Raw genomic sequence first — 27,801 nt, 5'->3', positions numbered from 1 at the left:
GGGCACTTTTACATGAACCATTTTGAGAGACAGGAAGAGGCTGGAAAATATGTCAACTCTTCAATGGCTCAAAAAACACACTACGGTAAAGGGCCTACTAAAAATATCTTCTGCCCTCTTAGCAGTAAATACCCTGGAATGCAGTGGATCCTGGTTCAGTGGAAGCATACCCAGAAGAAGGGTTGGCCTGATGGTGCACAGTTCCCAGACTGAAAAAATGCACTCCCTAGCCAAGGGTCCTGGAGCCACCCAGGAAGTGAATGAATATGAGACCCTCTATTCTCCCCCCACCCCAACACACACACTTGTCTCTTATTCTCAGAAACTTTAAGCCACCCACTCATGGCCCTAAAGCAATCAGGAGTTACTAAAACTCTAATCTGAAGTAACTCTGTTGCACAGCTGGAGAGGAAAGACAGATCTGGTGAGTTATTTGAGGCTGGACTGCATATAAAAAGCAAAAATCTGGGTGTGTGTGTGAGGCCTAGTGGGTCTATTCCTGCTCTTGCACACACTATGATAAATATTGACTACAGTGGAGGAATTGCCTGATTTACAACAGTTTACATGAGAGAAGAATCAAGGACTGTACAGGGGTGCTGGAACATTTGTATACTGGGGGAGCTGGGAGCCATTGAACCAAACTGTAAACCCTGGATATGATGAAAGCCAGAAGGTGCTGCCGCAACCCCAGCACATCTAGTTTCAGCACCTGTGGGGCTGTATCACCCCAACTTCTATATCTCACAACTGCGTCCCAGCTGTGGTTTGAGTCTGAGAATAGATGTGTTCAGAAATCTCAACCATGTGAAAAAGAGCAGAGTGTGGGCTGGAACCAGTCTTTATAGGACCTCTTAGAGATTATGTCTACACTGCAGCTGGGAGGTATGTTTCTCAGGGCAGATAGACAGATTCATGCTGGCTCTGCTCAAGCTCATATGCTAAAAATAGCAGCGTGGATGTTGCTGCATGGGTGACAGCTTGGGCTAGCTACCTGAGTCCAAGGCCACCCAACTCCCTGGGTCTGAGCTCAGGTGGCTAGCTCATGCCCCCGCCTGCGCTGCCATGTCCACACTGCTATTTGTAGTGCACAAACTTGAGAGGAGCGGGCACGACTCTGTCTGCCAGCATTGGGAATCACACCTCCCAGGTGCAGTGTAGACATACTGTTAGGGGAGGGGGCATGACATGTCTGAACACTCCAATAATGCAGTGGAAGCAGTGAAAGCGCTCCTCCTTCACGTGCCAGCTAGCTTTCTTTGAAGCTTTGAGAAAAAATGCTACCTGAGATGTACTGGCAGGGCATAGCAGGGAGATCTGCACTGCTGCTGCCCATACTGTATGTTTATGGTCTAGTTACGTCAAAATAACAACTTGCCAGGGAATTCAGGTCACTTTTAAGAACAAAAATAAGATGGGGAAAATAAAACACAATCCTCATTTTTAAGCAGGGTTATCCTAATTTTTAAGCAGGGTTTTTGTTTTGTTTTGTTTTTTTGCCTTCTACTTGGCATTCACATTCCTCTAAAGATTGTGGAATACAGCTGTCCCGCCCTTATTTGCATCTCATATTTCACCATATGGTGACCATGTTTATAAGTGTTCATAGTACAGACAAAGCTCATTTTATCTCACGTCAACCTGACCAGCATAAGAAAGGCTCAGGGATGCATAACTCTGGAGTGTTAAATGTGGCATTTGTTCAGTCAAATTTTCAAAGACAAACACTTGGTCATTCCACAGTGTTGTTTACATAACAAGACAAAGATTTTCTTCTGAGGGCTCTGTTCCCCCTGAGCAACAGGAAATGCTTGCTTGCTTGGTCACTAATCCTGTTAACAATGCGTCTAGAGCATGACATGGTATACAATATCATGCAGGTATGCATTCTTTTGCATCAAAAGAACTATTACTATCATGAGAGGAACTCAAATCCATGACATACTCTATTAATGACATTATACTGAACAAACCAATTCCCTTCTTTAAACAACATAAATCATGTTAAAAAAGGATTAATTTCGTGCAATAAGCAGTCTCTTAATTTAGCATTTTCCCCTACTTTAAGGTGAGATTTCCTTGAACATCACTATGTAAAAAATGGCATCTTCCTACCCAGCAGATCTGGTCCCTCTGTATTTCTACGTACTTAAGGGACAATCTTTGTACCACTTTTAAATCCTATTAAAACTGCAAAGCCAAAACAGCTATGGGAGGTTGGTTTTTTTCTACCTTGCATATCATCTACAGATTTTAAAAAAATAATCCAAATGCAGGGCCAAATTCTATCTTTATTCACATCTGCACAACTCTACTGAAAACAAGAGTTGCATGGGCATAACTGAAGGCAGAATTTGGTCTATAGAATCTTTACTACTGGCGATGTAGCATGAAACAGAAAGAATCTATCTCGACTTGCAGATTTTAGGCTCACTTTGCAGGACTGGCATTTAGAAAAACAACTTTTTCTTGTAAACTCAACATTTTTGTCCGGAGTCATTGAGAGGGATGGTCAACATGGAACCTCACAATGCAATTTTTAGAGTTGCTTTTCAGGGATAACCTCATTTTAAAGAAATAAAAGGGTAAAAGAGCTTTCAAGTATAAAATGCAAACTTTTATACAATTTCAGTAAGGAAATTTTAACTAAAATTAAACTTCTGTGGAATCTATTTACACAAAATTTCAGTGGTATAGAAAGGTCTAATAAAGCATATGTTAAAGCCTTATCATTTCCGCAAAGTGAGGAAGACTGTGTCCCCATATAATACATGATTGAAATTCCACTTATATCTTTGCTACTTTTAGAGAGTTATTTTTAACATACATACACACAGTGTGCTATTGTGATCTCTAATGTGATACCATCAGGTGTTTTACATCCCATATTAGGTTTTGCATTAAAAATTAAAAAGGAAAACACTAATATTAATTTAAAAATTTAAATGTATTATAGGCAGAGCAGGTACTACCACCTGTTAAGGTTGCCTTATATCCCCATTATAAGACCCCGTTTTTGATTGTTTATAACTTTGCTGAATTTTAGCTGTCCAGGCTGACATTTTAGATGCCAGATGTCTGCCTCAGGTGTTTTTTGTTTGTTTGTTTTTTAATTTCAACAAAAACGGTTCAACTGTGTCTGAGAATGAGGCTAGTGAAAAATACATTGTTTTGCCCATGTTAAAAAATCCTGGTGACTTTTCTTTGAAAAGACCACCTTCACAATGCTTTGAAGCAGGGGGCTCAAATTGGTAGGGGTGGGACCTTCTGTCAGGGAAGTGCATTTTGACATACCTGTGAAAATCTGCCCAAATTTAGCCTAGTTATAATTCTTTGAAAAATTGCTTGCTCATTACTTTTAGTAGGTAAAATCTCTGAAGATTCCCTCCTTACCGTGCAAGCTTGAGCTCTTCCAGCTCCTACCGGGACCAGATTGTTCATGTGCTACCTCCACAGAGTGACTGAGTGCGCTCTATCCCTTCATGGTTCCGATATTTGACCCTTACTTCAATGGGACTTCTCATGTAAATGAAGCTACTAATATGCACAGGTCTCATATTAGGGCTAGAAGCTAACTGCAGCATCTCAGATAGCACTATGTAAAAACTGAAAGCAAATGCTAACTTTTAAAGACAGCCTCTGTACAGTTATGAAAAACTAAGTTAATATGTTCTTAAAATACACTTTCAGTTTATAATTGTAAATGTGTTATTTAAGTTGACAATGGTCATTTAATAAACGTTATCATCATTAGCAAGTTTAGCGTATTTTACAAATATACACATATATTAAAGATTATAAAGATTTTTGAATAAATCTGTTGGAAAAAGTTAGCTGGTTAAGAAAATAATCTGAATTGTTGCTTTCTTCCATCCAGAAAATGGCGTGGCTTTCCTGTGTAGTCTGAAACATTCAGTCTACATGTTGTGACTCAAGATGCAAATGCCAAAAACACCCAGATGTAATATCTCAAAGATTTAGCTGGATTCCATGTAAACTTCCAGAATATGAAGCAGTTCTAAATCAACTGCTATGCCAAAGTTAAAATTTTAACAATATATCCAGACTGTCCAATGTATATGCTTTGCAGTCCTCTCAACTACATGTGCTCTGCCCCAAGAGATAAACATAAATATACAGCCAGTCTTGAAAAATTTTGAACATAAACATGCTGCAGAGTTCATATATGGAAATATGGATTTAAGAATCGCATGTGCTTCATCCTAGCTACAATGCACAACTGGAATCAACTGAGAACTGTTCACAGCCATACATGTGAATGGTGCACATCCAGGAGCATTCAAGGTACAATGTGTGTTAATCCTGTGTATTAAAGTTATTGTCCAATAACACCTTATCATATAAAAAAACATGAACTAATCCATTTGTAAAAGGACATGATTGAAAACCACTTTCTACCATAAGACTAAACCTTTGAACTGACCGACCACACGTTTGCCTTCTAATTTTTGTTTTGTGTTCAAAGCACAATTAACATTAAATGTTTCATTTACATCTTTCAAGCAATTTCTTACCTCAGGCCCAGGAGGACCAGATGGTCCCTGGGGTCCAGGATCTCCGATTTTTCCCTAAAAAAAAATCCAAAAATTATAACTTAGATAGCAAATTAAAGCTTTACAAGAAGCAGATTTGTATTAGATTTTTGAAACAACTTAAAAACATCAATATTATAATGAAAAAATATTTCTTAAACGTGTGTGCATATTATACACACACACACACACGAAGGGAATATGAGGGTTACAAACTAAGTTGATATAGATACTTTCAATAGGTTTATTTGCCCAACCCTGCACCATTAAAATCAATGGGAGTTTTGCCATTGGTAGCAGGATCTGGTCCAACTACATATCTTGGTGGTTCCGCTACAGAAGATTTACACATACATTTTTTTAAATTGCATGACCGTATTTTTCTAAATCTTGATCTCCTTTCCCCCATTTCTTTCTCTCTGTTGTTGCTGTTGCTGAATGCAGTGTAAGTGAGCTGTAGCTCACGAAAGCTTATGCTCAAATAAATTGGTTAATCTCTAAGGTGCCACAAGTCCTCCTTTTCTTTTTTCTAAAATTTAGGGCCTTCTTCCTATAAATGTGTTTAATGTTACTGAGGTTTGCAAAGTTAAGCATGTGTTTGCTTCCAATACTTTAATTTAACAAAGTACTTAAGCATCTGATTATTTTAAGTTCTTCAGCAAAAAGCATAAGCACATGCTTAACTTTAAATTTAATGGGACTACCCTCACTGCATAAAGTTAAGCATGTGTACATAAGTCTTTTTGCAAGACCAAGACTGTACTTTATGAGTTCCCCCACGTAAGGAAAAGTGCTGGGTTTTTTTTTTTTTTTTTATTGCTCTGTAAATTGCCTACCACGTTATGGATGCTAAATAGCAACACCATCATCACGGTTCAAACTGTGCATAGGAAAGCTCCAACTGCGCTGACAAGTTCTAGTGACATATTAAGCGGGCTGGTTGTGTTTGCCACTATGAATTATGCAGAAAGTCAGTCTGGCCATGGCGAAAAAAGAGCAAAAGTCTCAAATTTTTGGTAATGAGAATTCCAAGACCCAACAGTTGCATTATTACAATCAAAATATCCCTTCTTCTACTGCTTAAACCATTTTAAGTGCTGTCCCTTGCCCGCCACCACAATCCTGCAGCATCAGCAATGCAAAAAGGCAGGTAAAAGACTGGCAATACTACATCCTCTTCAGTGCTGCTTCCTTGTCACAGGGTCTTCAGAGACAGAAGGAGCAGTGGTATGGCAGAGTTGTCTAAAAGCAAGTGACAAGCAGACAGGCTTAATCATAAGCCAGCAGAACGTCTAAGAATGAATTCAAGCCTTACTTTATTTGTATCTTGGGGTAAGTGATTTATTATTATGGTGATGATTAAGTGAGCCCTAAATATCCAAGTTTCAGAGTAACAGCCATGTTAGTCTGTATTCGCAAAAAGAAAAGGAGTACTTGTGGCACCTTAGCGACTAACCAATTTATTTGAGCATGAGCTTTCGTGAGCTACAGCTCACTTCATCGGCTGCATCCACAAGTACTCCTTTTCTTTTTGCTAAATATCCAAGGGACCTTCTACACTCCATGGGAAATCTGAACTACCAGATTAATGACTGAGCAGCAAAATGCCTTCCTCTGGACCAGAATCTGTTCTCAGTTACACCAGTGGTATAACTCTCTTGACTCCAACGGTGTTAACTCCCAATTTACACCAACGCTAGTGAAATCAGAATTGTTCCCCAAAGCATTTGGCTGAATGACACAAACAAGTATCAATCCTCGTGACACATACTGATGTAACCAGAGTAAACAAAATAAGTGTTCAAACCTACAGGAGGCCCTGGCTTTCCTCTGATTCCTGCTGGTCCTGGCAAACCAACAGAACCCTTAAGAAAAAAAAAAGCTGTTAAATATTGTTGTTGAAAATTATTTATAACATTGCACGTAGTAAAAAACTGATTATACTTTCCCACTTGTGCAAAATTAATTAAATATCAGCTCAACACTCAGACCAAATTTCAAATCCATTGAGCAGGATCTGAATCAAACTCTTACATTCATGTTACAGCAAAATAATTCAGTTAGTTTATGCTATTTTAATTAGTTGCACTGCAACAACAACAACAACATATCAGCTTAGAATTTTTATAAAAACAAATCCCTTGGGTAATTTAGGAGTTATGGATTAGCTACCAAAGATTCCATTACTCAAAGAGGAGCAAAAAGCTTGTTTATTAACTATTTTCATTTTATCCAGGGGCATCATATGGGCTGTCTGATAACACAGTTTTGCCGGGCTGCTGACCACAATTTTCAGGTTTTTTGGGTCAATAAAACTGTAGGCTCCACCCCAGGATGCTTCTTGGCTTCTGTTGCAAATGACCTGTATAACAAGCTCTCAGTAAGTTTTGGTGGGAATTAGACTGCTCTGTCCTCCCTTTTCTTACAGCACGTTTTCTGACATGCATAAGCGCACTCATGGCAGCCAGAATTTGGCCCATACATTTTACATGCCTCTGATCATTATTTTCACAAAGAAATTAATTAAAATAACGGTACAGAAAATAAAATAGTGCTGGGGTATTCAACTGATATTGCCGAATTCTATTTGATTGTAAATTACTTGCTGCAATTTAAAAAAAGAAAAGGCCATTGGGATTATTAGACCAGAAGATACGGCAAAAAAGTGCCGTCCTAATTTACCTTGTCTCCTGGATATCCCAGCTCTCCCGGCTCTCCTGCAATGCCTTGTTCACCCTAAACAACATATTATTTTAAACAGACATATATATGCAGCTTAAATGGTGTATTTTTCAGATTCACAAAAGCAGAAAGACTTAAATCAATGTTCAGTATTTAAAACTATAACATGGTTTTTTGAAGAACAGTGCACAGTGTACCACTGTAGGACCCAATCCTGCAAACATGACTAACACAGTGCTTGACAGCACTATTCATGGTAGTCAGCACTATGCCCAGTAATGTTTGTAGAATCACACCCTCAGTTTGCAATAGCTTGATAAAAAGAAAACCAAAGAGGAAAAAAATGAAAAAGGGGGCTTTGCAAAACAGATGTGAGAAAGACTGTCTAAATGTAATATATCTCTATGAGAATGGAAATATTTAGATCACCTTATCACCTTTCATTCCAGGCTGCCCCATACTCCCTGGAAGACCCTATTAAAAATTAAAAAACAAACAAACAATGTTTGACTATTATTTGAAAAATAGTCAAGGCAATTGGAAAATGGTAATGTGAGTTCTGCTTAATGCCATACCAGAGGCCCAGGAATTCCAGAAGGTCCACTCGGTCCCACAGGCCCAACAACACCCTAAACAACAGAAAATAAGATGCATTAAACTTTTACTTACAGGGGGACTGCTTCCTGAATGATTCAGGGAAGTGGAAATGCCATAAAGTATCTTTTGCTTCTATGTTATTGGTTGCGTTCCAGCCCAGATTGGCAGTGACTGAAAGTGTTTTCATCTGTTTGGAGATGCAAATCCAGGTACTCATGGACAAGTATCCAGATCACAAAACCTCCACCATTACTGGCATCCTCTATCTCAGCAGAAGCACCATGAACTAAACTACCCCCTCATTCCTAAATGTCATGCACCCAGAAAAGGATAGGTGCATATCTGGCGGGGCAGTGTGAGAAAGCTTGCACTTGTATTGTAACTGTACAGTCTGTACCTGTTCAGTGCATAAACATAAAAACTTCAGTCCATGTTGGGACTGCCAAATCCAGCCCTTTTCTGTCAGCACCAAAATTTGATTTAAATGAATTATTCTTCTTGAAACGTGACTCTTGTAAAGGAATCTCAGTGATTTCCATATCAAGTACACCCAATATACAAATGAAAAGATGCATTTTTCCTAAGTACCAGCTGTGCACATTTAGCCTAAACTCAAGCAGCCAAGCTGGGTTCTTTCATTCTCATGCATCTTCACCAGTAAATAAAGGTTAACTATATCAAATTAATTACTATACTACTCCTCCAGGTGATTTAAACTTGCACTTCCACTACTAGCTGCTGCAAGAGAAGAAACAGAGAAAAAATTAAAGGTAAAACTAAAAGAATCAACAGTGATATTCATGCATGATGGTTAGATGAACATGAGAAATGATCTGATAATGGCTACAATCATCAATACAGAGAAAAACGCTTTTCTGCTTCCCGCCATTGGTTCTACAATTTGAAAAGAAAACAGCAAAATGGTGTGTCCCAGTTGCTGGAGATGCCATCCAAGAATGCAAAGAAAAGTATGAGGATGAGGTCTTTCATCATTTGCTGAGATAATGGAAATAATAGAGAAGATGAGAGAGCTTCCCAGGTGCAGCCTCCTACACTTCTGATATATTCGGTACTTAAAACAGCCCGAAAACACATTTTGAAAGTTCAAAAATCCTTCTGCAGCCACCAACAGCCTCATGGTTAGTTGACTGAAAAGAGAAGATTGACTACTCAGCTTCCCAATGATGCCTGCCTGGTAAAATTATCAGGAAAACTGTCTCTCTACATCTGCATCCAGCTTCCATGACTGCTTAGAAGTGTTGCTTTTTAAACAGCAATATAATGATACAACGCTTAATAAGATTAAACTATTGGAAAGGGAAGGACAAACAAAAAGAAGATAGGAATAGAGGTCAGGAAATGGAAGACTGAATGAGACACTGTGTGCCGGGGTGTGATGAACAGTAGCTTTCACAGTATTTGACTCTCCCTGTGCCTACACTGTCCCCCTACCAGCTTTCCATACGACTGTTTGGGGAAGATCACATTTTCTTTGTATTCAAACAGTTACTCTTCTAGGCTTTGCCTCTTCAAAGTCAAAGCTTAATTTCTCTCTGAGACACCCATCACTGACTGTCCGAAATAACAGTTCTGAGATTCAATTAAATTAGTGATTTTACAAACGCAAGACAGAGAAAAAGTGTAAAATCAAAGGTAGTACTAGGCTAATACTTCTAAAAATATTGCTAGACAGGCAGAAATGTTTATTTTGTAAAGTAAGAATTTATTATCCAGATCCAGAAATGGCAGAATCTTTGGTGATTGATCCACAGCTCAAGAACTGTTTTGCAGCTTCTGAATCCAATTTTACAACCTTCACCCTCATTGTCCTCAAAATGCATCTGTTAGCAAAAGCCCTCTCCACTTAAACATCTCTGTTTTCTCACTTCTATATTCATGGTGACAGGATGCTTATTACATCCCATTTTTATTGGTCCACTAAGGAAAATATAACTGCACAAACTCATTCATTCTCGGTTAGGAGGTTTTGTTCCTAGCAGCATTAGATGAGTAGCAATGGAAGCACCAATTCCAACCTACTTTTTCAGATACATGTCTCTCCACCAAGGAAATCTGAGTGTCTTACCCCCAATTACGCTATACGCAGCCATTAGTGGCTCTTTCACCTTTTTTAACAACCCTTAATTAACAGCTCGAGTCAGACCTGGCAAATTCCTAGCAGCTCTGGGCTGGAGAGGTTACTTCCCAATAAGTAAATTACGGTTTTTTAATTAGACACATACAGATTGATACAATTGTTAGAGTCTTTGAAGAAAAATTCCAGATGAGGCCAAGGTAAGGAAGAGAACAGCTAACTGTAATCCAAATGCAGTTCCTAATACTGTTAACACTTAAGCACATGAGTAACTTTACTCCCAGGAATGATCCAATGGACTCAAATGGGACAATTCACGTGAGTAAAATTATCCATATGCGTAAGTGTTTTCATGACCAGGCTCTGACTCCACAATGGGTTTATCTAGCAAGAAAATGTGTCTTGTCTGGGCTAATGCAATAACAAAAAATCAATAAAGGATAACTTACCTTTAAAGGAATTTTTTATTTTATGTTATAAACAACACTAGCATTTAAAGACTATAATAATACTGGGACTCAACTATATCCTACTTCAAATGAAAGTTCACATGACCCCTACTGAGAAGAAACAAAAATACCAATTTTTTTTTAACATCTTTAAAGCTCAAAAACTAGAAGCAATCAGAGCTATCCTAACTAAAACTGTTAACATGCCACATTCCCCCACATCGTTATGTACCATTAATATATTTGGGTAACTGATCCTACCAGAGCTGATGGCAGGATTTGAACCCATGTCCTTCATTGTTAAAAAGCATCAGATGCTATTTCTTGAGCTAGCGGTTCTCAAACTTCATTGCACTGCGACCCACTTCTGATAATAAAAATTACTGCATGACCCCAGGAGTGGAGACCGAAGCCTGAGCCTGCCCAAGCCCCGTCACCCTAGGTGGGGAGGCTAAAGCCAAAGCCCGAGCCCCACTTCCCTAGGTGAGGGGGCCAAAGCCCAAGAGCTTCAGCCTCGGGCTGGGGACTTGTAACCTCAGCCACGCCGCCCAGAACTGAAGTTGGCCTCGGGCAGTGGGGCTCGGGCTTTGGCCCCGGGTCCCAGCAAGTCTAATGCAAGCCCTGGTGACCCCATTAAAATGGGGTCATGACCCACTTTGGGCTCCCAACCAACAGTTTGAGAACCGCTGAAGGAATAATTACATTAGCTGAAAGCATTACCTGTGTGGGCCAGCTACTAGATGGGGAAAAAGACATAAGAATGGCCATACTGGGTCAGACCAAAGGTCCATCTAGTCCAGTATCCTATCTTCTGACAGTGGCCAATGCCAGGTGCCCCAGAGGGAATGAACAGAATAGGTAATCATCACGTGATCCATCCCGTCACCCATTCCCAGCTTCTGGCAAATGGAGGTAGAGACACCATCCCTGCCCATCCCAGCTAATAACCATTGATGGACCTATCCTCCATGAATTTATCTAGTTCTTTTTTGAACCCTGTTATAGTCTTGGCCTTCAGAATACTATGTTTTTTAATTTGGGATATACATTTAAGTTGAGCCTCTATTATGGGGTCTTTAAAAAGTTTCCATTCAGCTTGCAGGGATTTTACTTTTGGTGCTGTACCTTTTAATTTCTGTTTAACTAACCTCCTCATTTTTGGGTATTTCCCCTCTCTGAAATTAAATGCTACAGAATTGGGCCACTGTGGTGTTTTCCCCGCCACAGGGAGGTTAAATTTAATTATATTATGGTCACTATTACCAAGCTGTCCAGCTATATTCACCTCTTGGACCTGATCCTGTGCTCCACTTAGGACTAAATCAAGAATTGCCTCTTGTGGGTTCCAGGACTAGCTGCTCCAAGAAGCAGTCATTTAAGATATCAAGAAACTTTATGTCTGCATCCCTTCGTGAGGTGATATATACCCAGTCAATATGGGGATAGTTGAAATCCCCCACTATTATTGAGGTTTTTATTTTAATAGCCTCTCCAATCTCCCTGAGCATTTCAGCGTCACTAGCACCATCCTGGTCCGGTGGTCTGTAATATATCCCTACTGCTATATTCTTATTATTCAAGCATGGAATTACTATCGATAGAGATTCTATGGTACAGTTTGATTCATTTAAGATTTTTACTTCCTTTGATTCTATGCTTTCTTTCACATATCGTGCCACTCCCACACCAGCACGACCTGTTCTGTCCTTCCGATATATTTTGTACCCGGATATTACTGTGTTCCATTGATTAACCTAATTCCACCAAGTTTCTGTGATGCCTATTATCTCAATATCCTCATTTAATATGAGGCACTAGTTTGCCCATCTTATTATTTAGACTTCTAGCACTGGTATATAAGCCCTTTAAAAACTTGTCACTTTCTCGCTGTCTGCCATTACATGATGTAATTGAATGGGACTTTTTTTCTTTTGACTGTTTCTCATCAGATCCTACCTGTATTTTATCATCTTCCACCCTCTCCTTCTTATTAAGGTATAGGGAATCTCCATTTATAGATCCTCCCCTAAGGGATGTCCGAACCACGTGCTCCTCCGCACCTATCGGCTTTTCCTCCAGCCCTTAGATTAAAAACTGCTCTACGACCTTTTTAATTTTAAGCGCCAGCAATCTGGTTCCATTTGGTTTAGGTGGAGCCCATCCTTCCCGTATAGGCTCCCCCGCTCCCAAAAGTTTACCTAGTTCCTAATAAATCTAAACCCTCCTCCCTACACCATCGTCTCATCCATGCATTGAGACCCTGCAGTTCTGCCTGTACAGGTGGCCCTGCGCATGGAACTGGAAGCATTTCAGAGAATGCTACCACGGCGATCCTGGACTTCAATCTCTTACTTAGCAGCCTAAATTTGGCCTCCAGGATCTCTCTCCTATCCTTCCCTATGTCATTGGAAGCATGCTTCCTTATATTTGTATAATTAGAATTTGGCCACATCTGCATTATATGCATTATCATCTGCAATGCAGCTTAATTATCATCTGGTCATCCAGGTGATGAGTTACTGTAAAAAGTCATTTACTAATAGCATATATAAAATAGAACATTTTGAGGGAGACACAGGAAACAGCACTATGTGATTCTGCTTTTAGACATATTTAAGGCATATTTTTGAGAAAAGAAGACTGAAAGGGGAACCTGATAACAGTCCAAATACATTGAGGGTTCTTACAAAGAGGACTGTGGTCAATTGTCTTCCATGTCCACTGAAGGTAGGACAAGAAGTAATTAGCTAGATCTGCAGCCAGGGAGATTTCTTTTTTTAGATATTCGGAAAAGCTTTCTAACTATAAGGATAGTGAAATACTTGAACAGATTACTAAGAGAGGTTGTGGAATCCCTATCATTGAAGGTTTTTAAAAAGAGGTTAGACAAACATCTGTCAGGGATCGACTAGGTCCTGCCTCAGCACAGGGGGATGGAATAGGTCAGTGATTGTCAACCTTTCCAAACTACTCTACCCCTTTTAGGAGTCTGATATCTCTTGCGCACCCCGAAGTTACACCTCACTTTAAAATTACTTGCTTACAAAATCAGACATAAAATACAAACATGTCACAGCACACTAGTACTGAAAAATTGCTTACATTCTCATTTTTCCATATAATTTATTAAATAAATCAATTGGAATATAAATACTGTACTTACATTTCAGTGTATTGTATATAGAGCAGTATAAACAAGTCATTGTCTGTATGAAATTTTAGTTTGTACTCACTTCACTAGTGCGTTTCATGTAGCCTGTTGTAAAACTAGGCAAATATCTAAATGAGTTGATGTACCCCCTGGAAGACCTCTGCGTACCCCCAGGTGTACGTGTACCCCTGGTTGAGAACCATTGGAATAGGTGACCTCTCAAGGCCCTGCCCAGTCCTATATTTCTATGATTCTATATCAGACCAAATTCTGCCCTGAACAGAATTAATTTACACCAGAGATGAATTGGGACTATATACCTTCATTATATTGTGTGTGGAAAATATTGCACCTAACAGCAAAATCAAAATGAGTTCGAGGGAATAAACTGGCAAGCTGAGCTGTTTCAAACAAAAGTTCTGATCTGCTGAGACTGGATTTATGTTATTAAGTATACAAATGTTCAAACTGTAATGATGGAAGAGCAATGTTGTAATATTCTTTTATTAGAATGACCAGAGCAGTTCATTAAAATAAGATTAGATTTAAATAACAACCCCAGAATCTCTTAGTTTTGAGATTTATTATTAGGATTCTGGACACAGAGGAGAAATGTAAATATTTTAATGAAGTTCAAATAAATGGGAAAAAGTTACACTCACTCTCAGCCCAGGAAATCCAGGAGGCCCAACGCCACCAACAACTCCCTTTAAAGAAAGAGTGAATATGGAACAATCAGCACTTTAATATTTTAATACATCCCCACAAATAGCAAAGTAATGAAAGGTGATCTGCAAAGAAAAAGAAATTGGAATTCTAGCTTCTCTCTGATGTATAAATAGGGCCTTAAAGATGACTAATATTATGCATAAAGAATGTATGTTCTAAAAGCCCCTTTATTAAGGTAAGAGAACCCATAATAAACATGATGTGAGAAATGAAATCCTGCCTCTAAAACCAGGGAAGATCAGACTTGACATTCCTGCTATTTTAAGGGGGGGAAACTAAAGAGGAGTGGGAAAACAATTTTTGGAGGGGGCGCGGGGGGGGGGGGGGGGACAGCTTGTCAGGCTCCCTTTATCTATAACTAGGAGGCCAAAAAAGGCCCAAGCTCCATTTTAAAATGAATTTCTTTGCAGACTGCCTTGAAAGGCAATGATCTCTTTATGGGCAACTGTTTACGTATATCTAAAACTGATTCAAATTCTATTGCACATCTGAAGTGAACAGACAGTTCATTATAATTATTCCTTCTTTTACAGCTGGAGAATATTTTTAAATAAGTTTCAAAAAATAAATTACTTCAAACTTTTTTAACTATTTTAACAAACTACTGGCTCTTTCCTGCCCAAATTAAACTCTGTGGTTGCAGAGCCTCAAAGGTGCTATGAACCTTACGGGTTACCCAGCGTTAAAGACTGCAATCTCTGATTTAGTTAGGGATTGGTCCTGCTTTGAGCAGGGGGTTGGACTACAGGACCTCCTGAGGTCCCTTCCAACCCTGATATTCTATGATTCTATGATGATTCTATGCTCTCTCCCTTTAGCCACCCAGGTCTGCCTCCTTCCAGGCTCAGACTCTATGCAGCTTAATTACCATGTGGCCATCCAGGTGATAGAAATTATGTTAGGGGCTCAGTGCATTCCTTCACATCCCAATGTTGGAGGTGGGGAGTATGAAAGCAAATCTTGGCCCACGGTGAAGCTATTGTATTGGGCTTTCCAGCTGTGAGACCAAAAGATTTAAAAGGTAACTTCCTCCTTCTCTGCCCCCGCCACCCATCCACCAGCCCCAAACTCCTCCGCCGTACCAGCTGGGAGGGTTCTATTCTGCAGTGGGCTGTGGATGGGGAATGTAACATGTACATGATTAAGGGCTAGGGACAGAAACATGAAAACAGGGATGGAGCAATCCTGGTAAACAGAAGGAGGCTGGGATGTGGAGAGTATGATTTGTCCCAGCCATAGCTGAGATAAGGGGGGAGACTTCCTGAATCTCCAGGGACCACTATCTCTTATCACCGCAGAACTCCCAGTCAGCATGCAGTAGCTCCTGCTCCACATTATCAGCACTAGAGTACCCTTAGTAAATATCACATTAGATTTCAACCTGGCCTCCAGCCCCTTGCAGCTGCAGACTTGGCACCTTGCCTGAACCAGCCCTGCAGGGTGGGTTTTTCACTGGCTATTTGAGGAGGCTGTGATATCAGCAGCTGTCTTGGTAGATTAGAAGAAACTCATTTTAAATGTGTGGTGCTAAAATGCAGTTCTTTGTAATGTATAAGTCTGTAATTTAGGACCTAGACTTTCTGAGTTTGTCTCTATTCAAGTGTTGCTCTTCCCCTTCAGTTCTGGTGGAAAGAACGCATCTGCTTTGGAGAGGGGCAGAACGAACTGACCCTTGTGTATAATTTGTACGGCAGTTGGTTACACTAATAAAGCCCTTTGAGTTCTTTCAAGATGAAAAGTGCCACAGAAGTGAAAGATACTATATTACCTAACCCCTTGGTGAGCTTCATTCCAGAGATCAGAAATGCTGAATACATTTACTGCGTGCCAAAATCCTGGTGCCACTGGGCAATCAAGGCACCAGCAAAACTTTAAAGAGTTTCCAGTTGGTGCAGCAGAGGAGGGGTCATCCTCAGAGACTTTGTTACAGTTCCCTGGTTCTTCACCCAGCTCCTGGCCCTCACCCAGGTTAGAGTAGCCCGTAGGCACTAACTGCCCATCTTTCCCAAGGGAACATCCATCAGCTGAGAACAGCTGCAATCTGGCCACTCCTACTCCCTGTTCATTGTGTCAGGGACCACAGGAAGGGTGTTGGAGGAACCAGGTAATTTAGCTCTACATCTATGGGGGGCTTCTCCAAGCCAGGGGAATCCACAGCTAAGAGGCTGCAGCCAGAGTCAACTAAGAACAGGGCAAGAGAGAAGCTCCTTTGAAATCAGTACTGAAACAATGACATGATGACTGTCACATGTTTTGATTACTGCATCATCAGAGCACATTATTCTGAAGAGGTGTTTCTAAAGAAAGAGCGGCTGCCCTACTAATGCTGAGTTACTAAAAGACAGACAAGCAAAAGACAGGTCCAGAGGCTTATTCAGTAATAGTTCAAAGGTTAAAGCTAGTAAATACCTGAACATACTAGAGCCAGTTTCCTGAGAAACAACTTCAGAATATCCCCTTTTTAAGAGACCCTGGAACTGTATCATATCAAGCAAAGTCATGTCCTAGGGCCCTAGTCACTAAGAATTTTAGCAAGAATGCAGATTTGTTTAGTTAGCCTTAAACAGGCAAGAGTTTGATCCTGAAGGGAGCTGAGCATCTGCAGCTCATAATGGGAGCTGGCCACATTCAGCAGCTTTCAGAATCTCTCTCTCTCTTATCTGAGCACCTTCAATGTAAAATCAAGAGTGATAGCAAATTTCTAGTGGACTGCATTGAATCTCCTCCTTTTCAAGGGGTTTGTTTGGTTTTTGGACAGGTTTTATCAATGACACATTTTAATACCACCATGTTGTAAATTGCAAAGTCACACACACAATTTGATACCTACAGGACTCCCATCTGCACCAGGGGGGCCTCTGTTTCCAAAGTCACCTGGAAAACCCTGGTAACAAGAGAGAGGTAACACTGTTAGAATCACAGCACACACCGGATATTATTCTTCACATTACACTTGGAAATATGTAAGAAATGCGTACACACTAAGAAATTTGGCAAGAACAAATGACTTGCCCTTTCTTATCCAAAGCTGGGAGGTTCTAAAAGAAGCTTACAAGAGTCAGGTGCACAACCCCCATTGAATTTTTATGGGATTTGGACACCTAATTCCCATAGGATCCCTTGAAAACCCCAACCCAAATTGACCAAAGGTACTAGAAAGTAAGATGATACTAGCAAGAAGGGGGGAAAATAAACCATTTCAGCTGCAAAATTCAAAACGCACTTCATTGTCTTACTCCAAAATCCCATCCAAGAAAGATTTGAGAAGATTTTCTGGATGCCATTTTAAGTTGCAAGAATATGACGTTATCATCTTACTGAGCCCTTATGAGGTCGATACTATGCAAGTGCCCACTGGAATGTTTGTTTGGGGTCTTCTGGTACCCAGCTCCGTGCCTTTACTACAAGATCACACCTCCCCCATGCCATATAGCATTTACCTAAGACTGTTTTTTAATATTTATGGATGAAGACTCAATATGACAAACGTGCATTAAAATCAATGACCAATATGAGGGACTCAGCACTGCTCAGAATTAAACCTTCATTTTCTAACCATTCTGTATGCAAAGTTATCTTTGCCAATGTAAACTAATGCATGCTTGCCTGGTTGAGTCTGCAGCTAGAGACTGAAACAATAGCACCAAATGAGGTATGAATTTCCTCATTCATATTAGCAGAGTGTTGACTTCAGAGTTTAGATATTGAGGTAGTGATGCTATGTAGTCACCAGGATGCACCTGGAATCTGATTGGACAAGTGAAATTTCAATTTTGAGCCAAAATTAGCATTGTTGTCTGGGGCTGCAGGACTCGAAGTCCTGCCTTGCTAGAACCATGATCTTTTTTGCTCCCTATTATGGATGCTATTTTGCTTCCCCAGATGTTGCCCCTGGAAAGGAAGCACGAATTGATTGAATTATTTTAATTCCTATTGATTTCATATCGCTATCAAATGCTCACTAACCAACTGGAAGAGCCACATGTGGGAGAGAGTGGATTCAGTGCGGTGGTGCACAAAAGTTAATGCCCACAAGAGCAGCACAAGTAGTGATCAATGCCAATATATTAAGTTGGAGGGAAGGTGTGTAGTGGAGAACTGTGCAGAGCCCTACTAATGCTAGAACCAGTCTGATTTAACACATTTCTTAATAATCTGGAAGAGGTAGTAAAACAGCACACCAATGAAATTTGCAGATGATACTAAATTGGGAGGGGATTCCGCTTGGAAAAATGCAAGCTAATACATCCAGGAAAAAAAATCCTAAATATAGATAGTATGAGAGTAAAATATCTTGCAAGCACCAGGGTTGTAAGAGAGCCAAGAATTATCTTGGGCGTATGAGCTTGTGATACAGCTGTAAAATTCCAGCGCAATTTTGTGCTAAATTTGCCAACACATCCTAAACGTAGGGAACATGGTATTTGAATGGACAGTTCATAGTTGCTAGCATAGTATTTTTAGACTATACTAAAAGACACAGTTTGCTATGTTTCCCTTCCATCCTCACAGGTGTTTCGGCCAGTGGATTAACACCACTTATAGACTTACTGGCCATCCTCCACAATTGCTCTGATCCATCCCTAACCTTCTCAGTGCATTCTCATAGGGTTTGTCTTGTTCATACTGCAACTTCTGCAACAGGATTTAGCTCAGGTAATTTAAGTTGACTACCACAATTGTAAATTCTAGTGTACTGTAGATATTCCACAATAGTTTGTTCCAGGAAATAAACATTTGTTCCTAGCCATGGTTCATCCTATGTCAGTGGTTCTCAACCTATTTACCATTGTGGGCTGCATAACAATTGTCATGTGGGTCGCATCCAGTACTACCTCTATGGCTTTGAGGATGTCACATTGGCCGCAGCTGTGTGCTGACTGGGCCACAGGTTGAGAACTACTGCCCAAGGCTGAGCCGCAGGATAAGCTAGGATCCAGAACAAACCTTTGGGAGTGTTTGCACTGAGATTTACAAATATTTGTGACAGGTTTCAGAGTGGTAGCCGTGTTAGTCTGTATCAGCAAAAACAGCGAGGAGTACTTGTGGCACCTTAGAGACTAACAAATTTATTTGGGCATAAGCTTTCGTGGGCTAAAACCCACTTCATCAGATGCATGTATTTTCCACTCCATGCATCTGATGAAGTGGGTTTTAGCCCACGAAAGCTTATGCCCAAATAAATTTGTTAGTCTCTAAGGTACCACAAGTACTCCTCATTGTTTTTGCAAGTATTTGTGAGTGTGCATGTTAGAATTCACAACTGTACTAGTTAACAAACATTAACTGGAACCACCCTTCCATTCCCACAGACTGGAGGGAGCAGTTTCTTTCATCCTGCATGTAATTATTTCATAAACATTACCTTTTCTGCTCTCGGGTGTTTTCAAGGTTATAGTTTTCTCTTTGTATAGCTGCAAGAGGAGGTTAAGATACTAACCTTTCACCTCCAGTGGGCCATGCTCAAAAGTGCCTCAGGTCACACAAACTATTAGTTTAGCCCTTTCAACCTTCCTTCCTTAGGTTGTCTAGCTCATGATTTATCAGAGCTAAATATCTTTAGTTAAGAGCTGGGAAGGGGGAAAAGGGGTGCCTAACAATGGATAAACAGGAACCACAGGCCGGGAACTGAAAGGAACCTTAACAGTTGCAGTAGGGAGGTGGGAAGTTTGCCCTGTAATTCAAAATACCTCTGGATTTCTCAGCCATGTTTTTCTTTAATCAAAACTATTAGTCTTTTACCTTGGTGTCATCATAAGAACTGGAGTTTAACTAAATAATAAGGGAAAATTATCTTGTATAACTCTCCTCTCCTCCACAACCATTGAACTAGAGTTGTTCCAGCTAGTTTTGTTTTGTCTTGTATTGTCTGGTTTGGTCTTATTTACTTATACTTTGTCTTGTACTTTTCAGTCTTGTCTTATTTTGTTCCAGTCAGTTTTCACTGTGGACAAGAATATATCCCACTCCTATTCCTCTGTGAATGTACCATTAATAGCCTACATAGTATCTTGCAGTAAGTTACTAGGCTCATAATTCCTCATATTTTCATCATAATGTGAATTAATTTGATTTATTCATTCTAATTCATGTGCTGACTTTTGAATTGTAATCATTACAATGAATTAACACTGTATTTTTAACACAAATAATAAAATATCAATTATGAAAAGGAGAAAGACAGGTAATATTGAATGGACTGTTGCATAGTAGATGGTTGTTTATTACAAACCGCAAGTCAACTCACTACTTCAGCACTCCGGGGAGTAATGCTGTCCTAAATCCTGGCTCTCCTGAAGTCAATGAGAGCATTTCCAATGTCATCAGTGGGGCAAGGATTTCACCCAAGGAGTGTAAGCCCTGACAAATTACTGTCTGTGACTGCATCTGAAGTTTTAATTTATCAGATGTTCTCCAGATCAATTCTGAAACATTCTCCATGCTTTGTAGCAGCTTTGCCCATTCAAAATACACATCAAACTATTCAATGTTTTATGATTCATACATTAAAAAACTCCATTGGATGGCTATGGTGATCTCAATATTTAACATAAGTAAATGTGGAAATTCATTACTGGACATTGTATTAAAATCCATAAAAGAAGTTAAACCATTAAAGTTCCTACAACAGTGTAAACGTACCAACATCACACAGATAAAATTTAATATCCTTTGGATTTCTAGTTAAATAGAGGAATGTGGCTTATTCACAACAAAATGCAGACATGCTCAACTGACCAGGCTGTACTTACCAAAAGTGAAGCCGCAACATCAAAAATCTGTTACCACCCTGACATCACCACTGCTGCCCTCTTAACGGGCCTTCTGCTGGGAGAGCAGGAGGCCAGCTTTTCTTAGCAGCTGACACTACAGAGACGCTCCAATGGTGAAGGTGGCCAGAGGATGCGCCGAATCAAGGCATCCCCAGGCAACGTCCCTGTCCTGGCAAACACAGTTCACTTTTTTGGGCTGCACTGGCCTTCTAAAAGCCCACTGAGGAAGGGATGTTTGCTGCCATTTTCTGCTACCTCTTCCTTTTGTCAAAGTTTCTGCCATCAAGCTCCTGAATTTTCACTGGCTGAAGCCCTCCCAAACACAGGATGACCCTGGCCCAAGGTTTTTTTTGCATTCTGTTGCAAACTAACAAACGGCCAATTTCTCAGAAAATTCTGCTAAAGTCTGCGTGTGTTAAAACCAAAAAATATCCCTCCAAACTGACCAGTTTTCAGCAAAAATGATTCAGGCCATTTCCAAGCAACAAACAGGCCCATCTATCACACTGTGAAAATTGTATTCAATATCTGATCATGGTGCTCTCAAGTGACAATTGTTATTCTTTAATTTTAAGGTACAAGTTTTTCATAACATAAATAGACTGTATAGCATTTATTCCTTATGTGGTTGTTGATTCAGTAGAGGTTCATAATGTTCATTATTAAATACGACAGACTTTGAAATTAACTTGAAAACCTATACTCTCTGGACCAAATTTTCAATTGGCCTCTGAAATTGTATCGTAAAATTTTATTTGACATAGTGCCATGTTATTAAAATATCTTTTGCTTATTCAAGGCCACCTTCTGGGAAGCCATAGTCAAAGGCTAATTTACTGTTCTTTTAAGAAAACTAGTACATTTTGGTGAGGATGTGTGCCCCAATAGATGTTAAACTTGTTAAACTCCAGATGACACCCATGAAGACACAACTTTTTAAATAGAAACTAACAGTTGGATCAAAAGTGAAATGGAGAAAGCAACGAGGCAATTTTTCCAATTACCAGGTCTCAGATTCAGACTGTAGGTAGTGATTTATATACAGAAAAAAAGAGCAAAAGACGTTCTGGATGAGACAAAGGGGCAGATTAACCATAACCATGATATTTCCACTTTCATCATCATGAGTTTTATAACTGATGAGAGAAGAACAATTTAGGTACTATAAAAAAGAAAAAGCATTTCTAATCTAGGAAAAGAGAAAACCATCTAAAACTGAAAACAGAACAGTACTACTGTGTAAGAAATGTTTTATTAAATCAGTAATATCATCTAGCATATTGCTATAACACATCCTAGAAAACAAGAACATTCATATTTTTAACTGAAAACGGGTCTGTAGTATTTTCACACAGTTACAATGGACTAGACTAGCAGATTGTTGGTATAGTTCAAAAGGTCTGCTTTGTCAGTTTGAGTACTAGTTGTTGTAACTAATCCTATATAGTACTTTCCCAATAAATGTGCTCAAAGTGGTGTATGTGAAATACCGTGCAGCATATATAACAAGACAGGTAATATAATAATACAGAAGTGGCCAGATTTCATATTACATACTTAATATGGAAAGAAATGGGACACATGCACCTTGAATACAGAATATTTTCTTTAAAACATACTGTACATCCAACTGATTTAAAATGCAGGCAATTTTAGACTCTCTAATATTTATAATAAGGAATTTGGTCAATTTAATATTTTGTTCCATTTCAAATATGCCAAAGATATTATAAATACTAATAACTATTCAGCTAGTCTGCTAATTGGTCGCATTTTGAATCCTAAAGATGATTTTCATGTCAGATGGTTTTTATAGTATATTAAATGCCATCTGGACAGTAAACAAAATGATGGCAAGCACAATTATCTACCAGAATTTTAAAGCATTCATCACCATGGTGTCTAGAACTATGTTAAAAATTAAAAGAACTACCCTAAAACAAGCCCCTAATCTCCACCTCTTAAATTTTAGGCTGCTTTCCAAAATGAGATCATATTTGGGATTTGCCCTTCTTCCAAAAGTGATGGTGCCATGCTGGCCATTCTTTCCCCTCATTTCAGAGTAACAGCCGTGTTAGTCTGTATTCGTAAAAAGAAAAAAGAAAAGGAGTACTTGTGGCACCTTAGAGACTAACCAGTTTATTTGAGCATGAGCTTTCGTGAGCTACAGCTCACTTCATCGGATGCATAGCATATCGTGGAAACTGCAGAAGACATTATATACACACAGAGACCATGAAACAAAACTTTCATGGTCTCTGTGTGTATATAATGTCTTCTGCAGTTTCCACGATATGCTATGCATCCGATGAAGTGAGCTGTAGCTCACGAAAGCTCATGCTCAAATAAACTGGTTAGTCTCTAAGGTGCCACAAGTACTCCTTTTCTTTTTTCTTTTTCCCCTCATTGTTATTGATGGAAAGTTTGCACAAAGATGAGTCTTGCATTTCACGCTGAATCTTAAGGCTAGGATTCATCTCTCTGATACTGGGGAATTCCACAGCCAAGATTCTTTTGGTGAGAGCATCCTGCTCCAACCTCTTGAGGTATTCACCCTGAGGCCATTGGGTTGGATTTGGGGAAAGAGGCATTCGACGGTCCTGATCCAACAAAGTACCTAGAGCTAAGTACCTACTCAGGTGCTTTGACAGATTAGGCCTTATGATAACTAAACCTTAGCCCACTGTGGAGGACTAAGGTCTCAGAACTGATTTCAGGACCAAGAAATAGATCTGGCGTTAAGTAGAAAGCCAACGGTATGTGCAGAACACTGGGCTGATGTGCTCTCATTGATCTCTGTTACTTAAACAGTAGACTGCCATGTGTTAAACTATTTGAAGATGGATCTCTACGGTCAAGAGTCCCCACTAGAGAGGGTGCAATACGTGACTAGCTGAAGATGGAAAATAAATTTCTCTCCACTTCTGCTACTTGTACAGCTAGGAGCAGTCCAGTGGGATCGAGACATCATACCACCTTGAGAACCTGAGGTCAGGTGCCTTCAGCTGAAGACAAGATTATAATTCCAGACAGTGTTTCAAAGATCCCTATCAGGATCACCTCCTTTTTACACAGATTGAGCACGAGTCTTCTGCTTTTTTACCTTGATGCTCTTTCTTCTCAGAAAAGCCAGCACACTGCACATGGCTAATAAGGTGCCATAATACAATAGCATGTATCTGCTAGTGCAGTGGTTCTCAAAGCCAGTCTGCCGCTTGTTCAGGGAAAGCCCCTGGCGGGCCGGACCGGTTTGTTTACCTGCTGTGTCTGCAGGTTCGGCTGATCGCGGCTCCCACTGGCCGCGGTTCGCCTCTCCAGGCCTATGGGGGCTGAGGGAAGGGCGGCCAGCACATCACTTGGCCCACGCTGCTTCCCGCAGCCCCCATTGGCCTGGAGCGGCGAACCATGGCCAGTGGGAGCCGCAATCGGCTGAACCTGCGGATGCGGCAGGTAAACAAACCAGTCCGGACCGCCAGGGGCTTTCCCTGAACAAGCGGCGACCGGCTTTGAGAACCACTGTGCTAATGTACACTTTTGGGATGCACAAACTAGTACATGATTCAAATGAGAAATGAGCAGCAACAATGTAGACAAAAAACTGAACACACTATCCTGTTAGCCAATTACTTTAATAAATTTAATCTTTTTTGATTCACACATTAATCTGTAGCATTAAAAACTTAAATAAGGTTCTTGATTTTAATGAACGTGTTTCAGGAGTGTCTTTTAGTACTTTTTGTGTTATGCACTGATTAACCCAAAATTCACATGTATTGGAAGCTGGTCCATATTTCACATGGTTTTGTAATAACTATGCAGCAAACACAAAAATTACATCAACAGAGCTATGAATCTCTCCTTCCACAGTATTTTATATCCAGACAGCAAAAGTCTTAAAGTACAACCATGTGGCAGAAAACAAAGAACTTGGCACGTAACAGATCATGCTACAGTTTTCTGATCTATCAGAAATACTGTAAACCTTAGGAAGGTATGCCTTGCAGATTTGTGTCTGGCCCCAGATGCAGAAATATGTTTCTATTAAGTAGGGAATATCTTTAACTTGCCAACAGTTGATTTCTACAATTTTTTCTGCAAACATCTGAAATTATTAGAAGCTGCAACTGACTTGTATTCAGGCCAACACCTGAATCAGACTCTTCATAAAGCCCGCAATCATAAATCTGTGTTGCATTAACAATATTTTTTTAGAACTGTTTGCATTTTCAGTGATCTTTTAACCCCATGGCAGTCACACTGATAGTTCCCATGGCTGAACTGGCCATCAGGTTAAGAATTCTTAATTTACGTTTATTTAGCAGCACCATTAAATTTACCGAACAAGTTGTCATTTTTCTGTAGTGCAAGGTATGTGCTGAAACAATAATAAAATCATTTGTGAATAAAACAACACTAACCTTTTCAGCTACTTAAAATTATATGCATACTTACATTATTCATTTAAATTAGCAACAAAAGTAGTAACCCATATTAGTAACCTTACCAGTCTCCCCTTAAGACCCCTTTTTCCTTGCTGTCCTGGAATGCCCTGGAAAAAAAAGAAAGAAAGAAAGAAAGAAAGAAAGAAAGGAAAGAGAATCTACAATCTAAAAAATCTACAGAATCTAGATTTTTTAAAAGTAATTTAAATGACATATTATTGGCACGCACATTTGATTGTAAAAGGCAATCTAAAGATCACCACCACAAAAAGCAGACACTATACCTATTTCTTGTTATAAGGGAGCAGGAAGAATGGGATGGAGAAATGTAAATTGTGATCTCTTCACTTCAGGCATATTAGTTTAATTATATTAATATGTCCTAGAATGTTGAGAAGGGCCTGCTTTGGCTGTTATTAAGGTCAATGGAAAAACTTTCCCTGATTTCAACAGTAGCAAAATTAGGCTCAAAATCACAGTTAGCAGATTATCATGGACATTTTTGTCTTAAACACATACCAGGCAATTCAGAAAGGGGATTTTACATGGACTGAATTACTCTTAGAGGAAACTTTCACTGCTCACTTCAATGACAACAGGAACAGGCTCCCAATCTCAAAAGTTTTAGATGAAATCCAAGCTTCACTTTACAGTCAATTCAGATTTATTAACCTTGGTGCTATTTTGATTTTATTCACTAGATTCATTCTAATCAGCAGAATATTATTATTTAATCGTATGACATTTTCACACACTCCCAGTTTTGCTGTCAGACAAGCCTTATAATAAATCCTAATAAAGCCTAATAAATCTTATTTAAGTTTTCCTTGGTCTCATTCTGGTGTATATTATACTTCAGTGTGTTTCATTATTATAAATGTGTAAATATTCAATACATGTTTAATTAAACCTACTCTTTCTCCTTCAGGTCCTGGCTGTCCTGCCGCCCCTGGAGGTCCAATGAAACCCTTAGAACAGATAAATAATTCTTAAATTTTTTCATTAAAAAGTTTCATCTCAAGAACAATGCTAGATACAGATTTACCACACATTTATGAACGTATAGTGGTTTGAGATTTTGGGTGAAATCCTGGCTCAGTTGAAGTCAATGGCAAAACTCCCCGTGATTTCAATGTGGCCAGGATTTCACCCTCCAAATCCAACTGATAGTTACAATCACCCACCATTGCAGAGGTAACGTACAAATTAACCATACTCGGAAAAAAATTCCCAAATGATATACTACTGCATCAGAAAGTGCTGATCAAAGGAATATTAAAAATAAGCTTTCAAATTTACAATATTCCCCATATGTAAATAAAAAATAAATTATTTTTGTGTGAATAAGTTTGAGTGATTTCTACTACAAAGTAATTATTTTGCAAGTTTATCTTGTCACAGCTGGATTGTATTAATTAAAAGTGACTAAGATGTCTTCTCCCTCCCTGCTTAAGTAGAAGGGGAGAATTGTCTATCCCATTAAAACCCGTGAGACAAATCATTGTAAGCATCAGTTTAATTGTAACTGCATCATGCCATGCTTTCTATCCATGTAGAGAGTGATGCTGTCTACTCTGGAGCTGGAAGTTGCAATTTCCAGCTCAAGGAAACATCCCACACTAGCTCTGACTGCGCTTGTACGCCAAAAATAGAAGTCCCGCTGCAGTGGTGCAAGTGGTGCAAGTGATGGGAGGGGCTAGCTGCCAAAAATACATGCCTAGGATCTCAGACGAGATTATATTTGGGGCAGCTATCCTCTCCCATTCTTCGCGCCACTGTGGCTACATTGCTATTTTTAGCAAAGCTAGTGCAGGTATGTCTCCTCAAGCTGGAAATGACACCTTCCAGCTCTAGTAGGATATACCATGGGAAGTAACTTCCTTATGTTGCATCAAAATCTGAAAATCCACAGCTAAATACCACTGTGTTCAATTTTTAAAATGGTACGGTAGAAATAACTGAATTTTATTGTAGAACATAAGATCAATAGAGTAGCCAGAGTAGTAACTATTATGATGGGACACATGCTAACCACTGGCTAACAGAGAGGTCATATCCCTGTGTTTTGTTCTCAAAATATCCAATTCGCTTCCAGTTAAATGAATAAAAATAAAAAGTTAAGAAAGTGAAAACATTAAACTGAAGAAATTCTCACATGAAAATAGCATTTAGGAGGTTTTGAAGATTTTGTCTTCTGTGACTGAATTAGGAAGCAACTCTACTTTTCATCAATACAGTGGAGACCAGCAGAAGCCCCACAAAGTCTAGTTAAATAAAAAAATCATAATATGAAATACAATGAAAAGTTATAAAGGGCAGGAAATGTTTCT

General features: G+C 39.4%; 1 protein-coding gene across 1 annotated transcript in view; it reads right to left on the bottom strand.

Moving 5' to 3' along the window:
* The window catches only part of COL24A1 (collagen type XXIV alpha 1 chain), a 242,407-nt gene that overhangs the window by 138,886 nt on the left and 75,720 nt on the right, over window positions 1–27,801 (bottom strand). Inside the window, exons 11-19 of the mRNA XM_074961390.1 lie at window positions 26,386–26,439; window positions 25,534–25,578; window positions 17,087–17,140; window positions 14,190–14,234; window positions 7,811–7,864; window positions 7,665–7,709; window positions 7,236–7,289; window positions 6,365–6,418; window positions 4,536–4,589 (exon numbers count right to left, since the gene is read on the bottom strand). Coding sequence (XP_074817491.1) covers window positions 4,536–4,589; window positions 6,365–6,418; window positions 7,236–7,289; window positions 7,665–7,709; window positions 7,811–7,864; window positions 14,190–14,234; window positions 17,087–17,140; window positions 25,534–25,578; window positions 26,386–26,439 — 459 coding nt within the window. The remainder of the gene's footprint in view (window positions 1–4,535; window positions 4,590–6,364; window positions 6,419–7,235; window positions 7,290–7,664; window positions 7,710–7,810; window positions 7,865–14,189; window positions 14,235–17,086; window positions 17,141–25,533; window positions 25,579–26,385; window positions 26,440–27,801) is intronic.

The sequence above is a fragment of the Natator depressus genome, chromosome 8, assembly GCF_965152275.1.
Source record: "Natator depressus isolate rNatDep1 chromosome 8, rNatDep2.hap1, whole genome shotgun sequence".
Lineage (NCBI taxonomy): Eukaryota > Metazoa > Chordata > Testudines > Cheloniidae > Natator > Natator depressus.
This window is presented reverse-complemented; position numbering and strand designations above follow the sequence as displayed.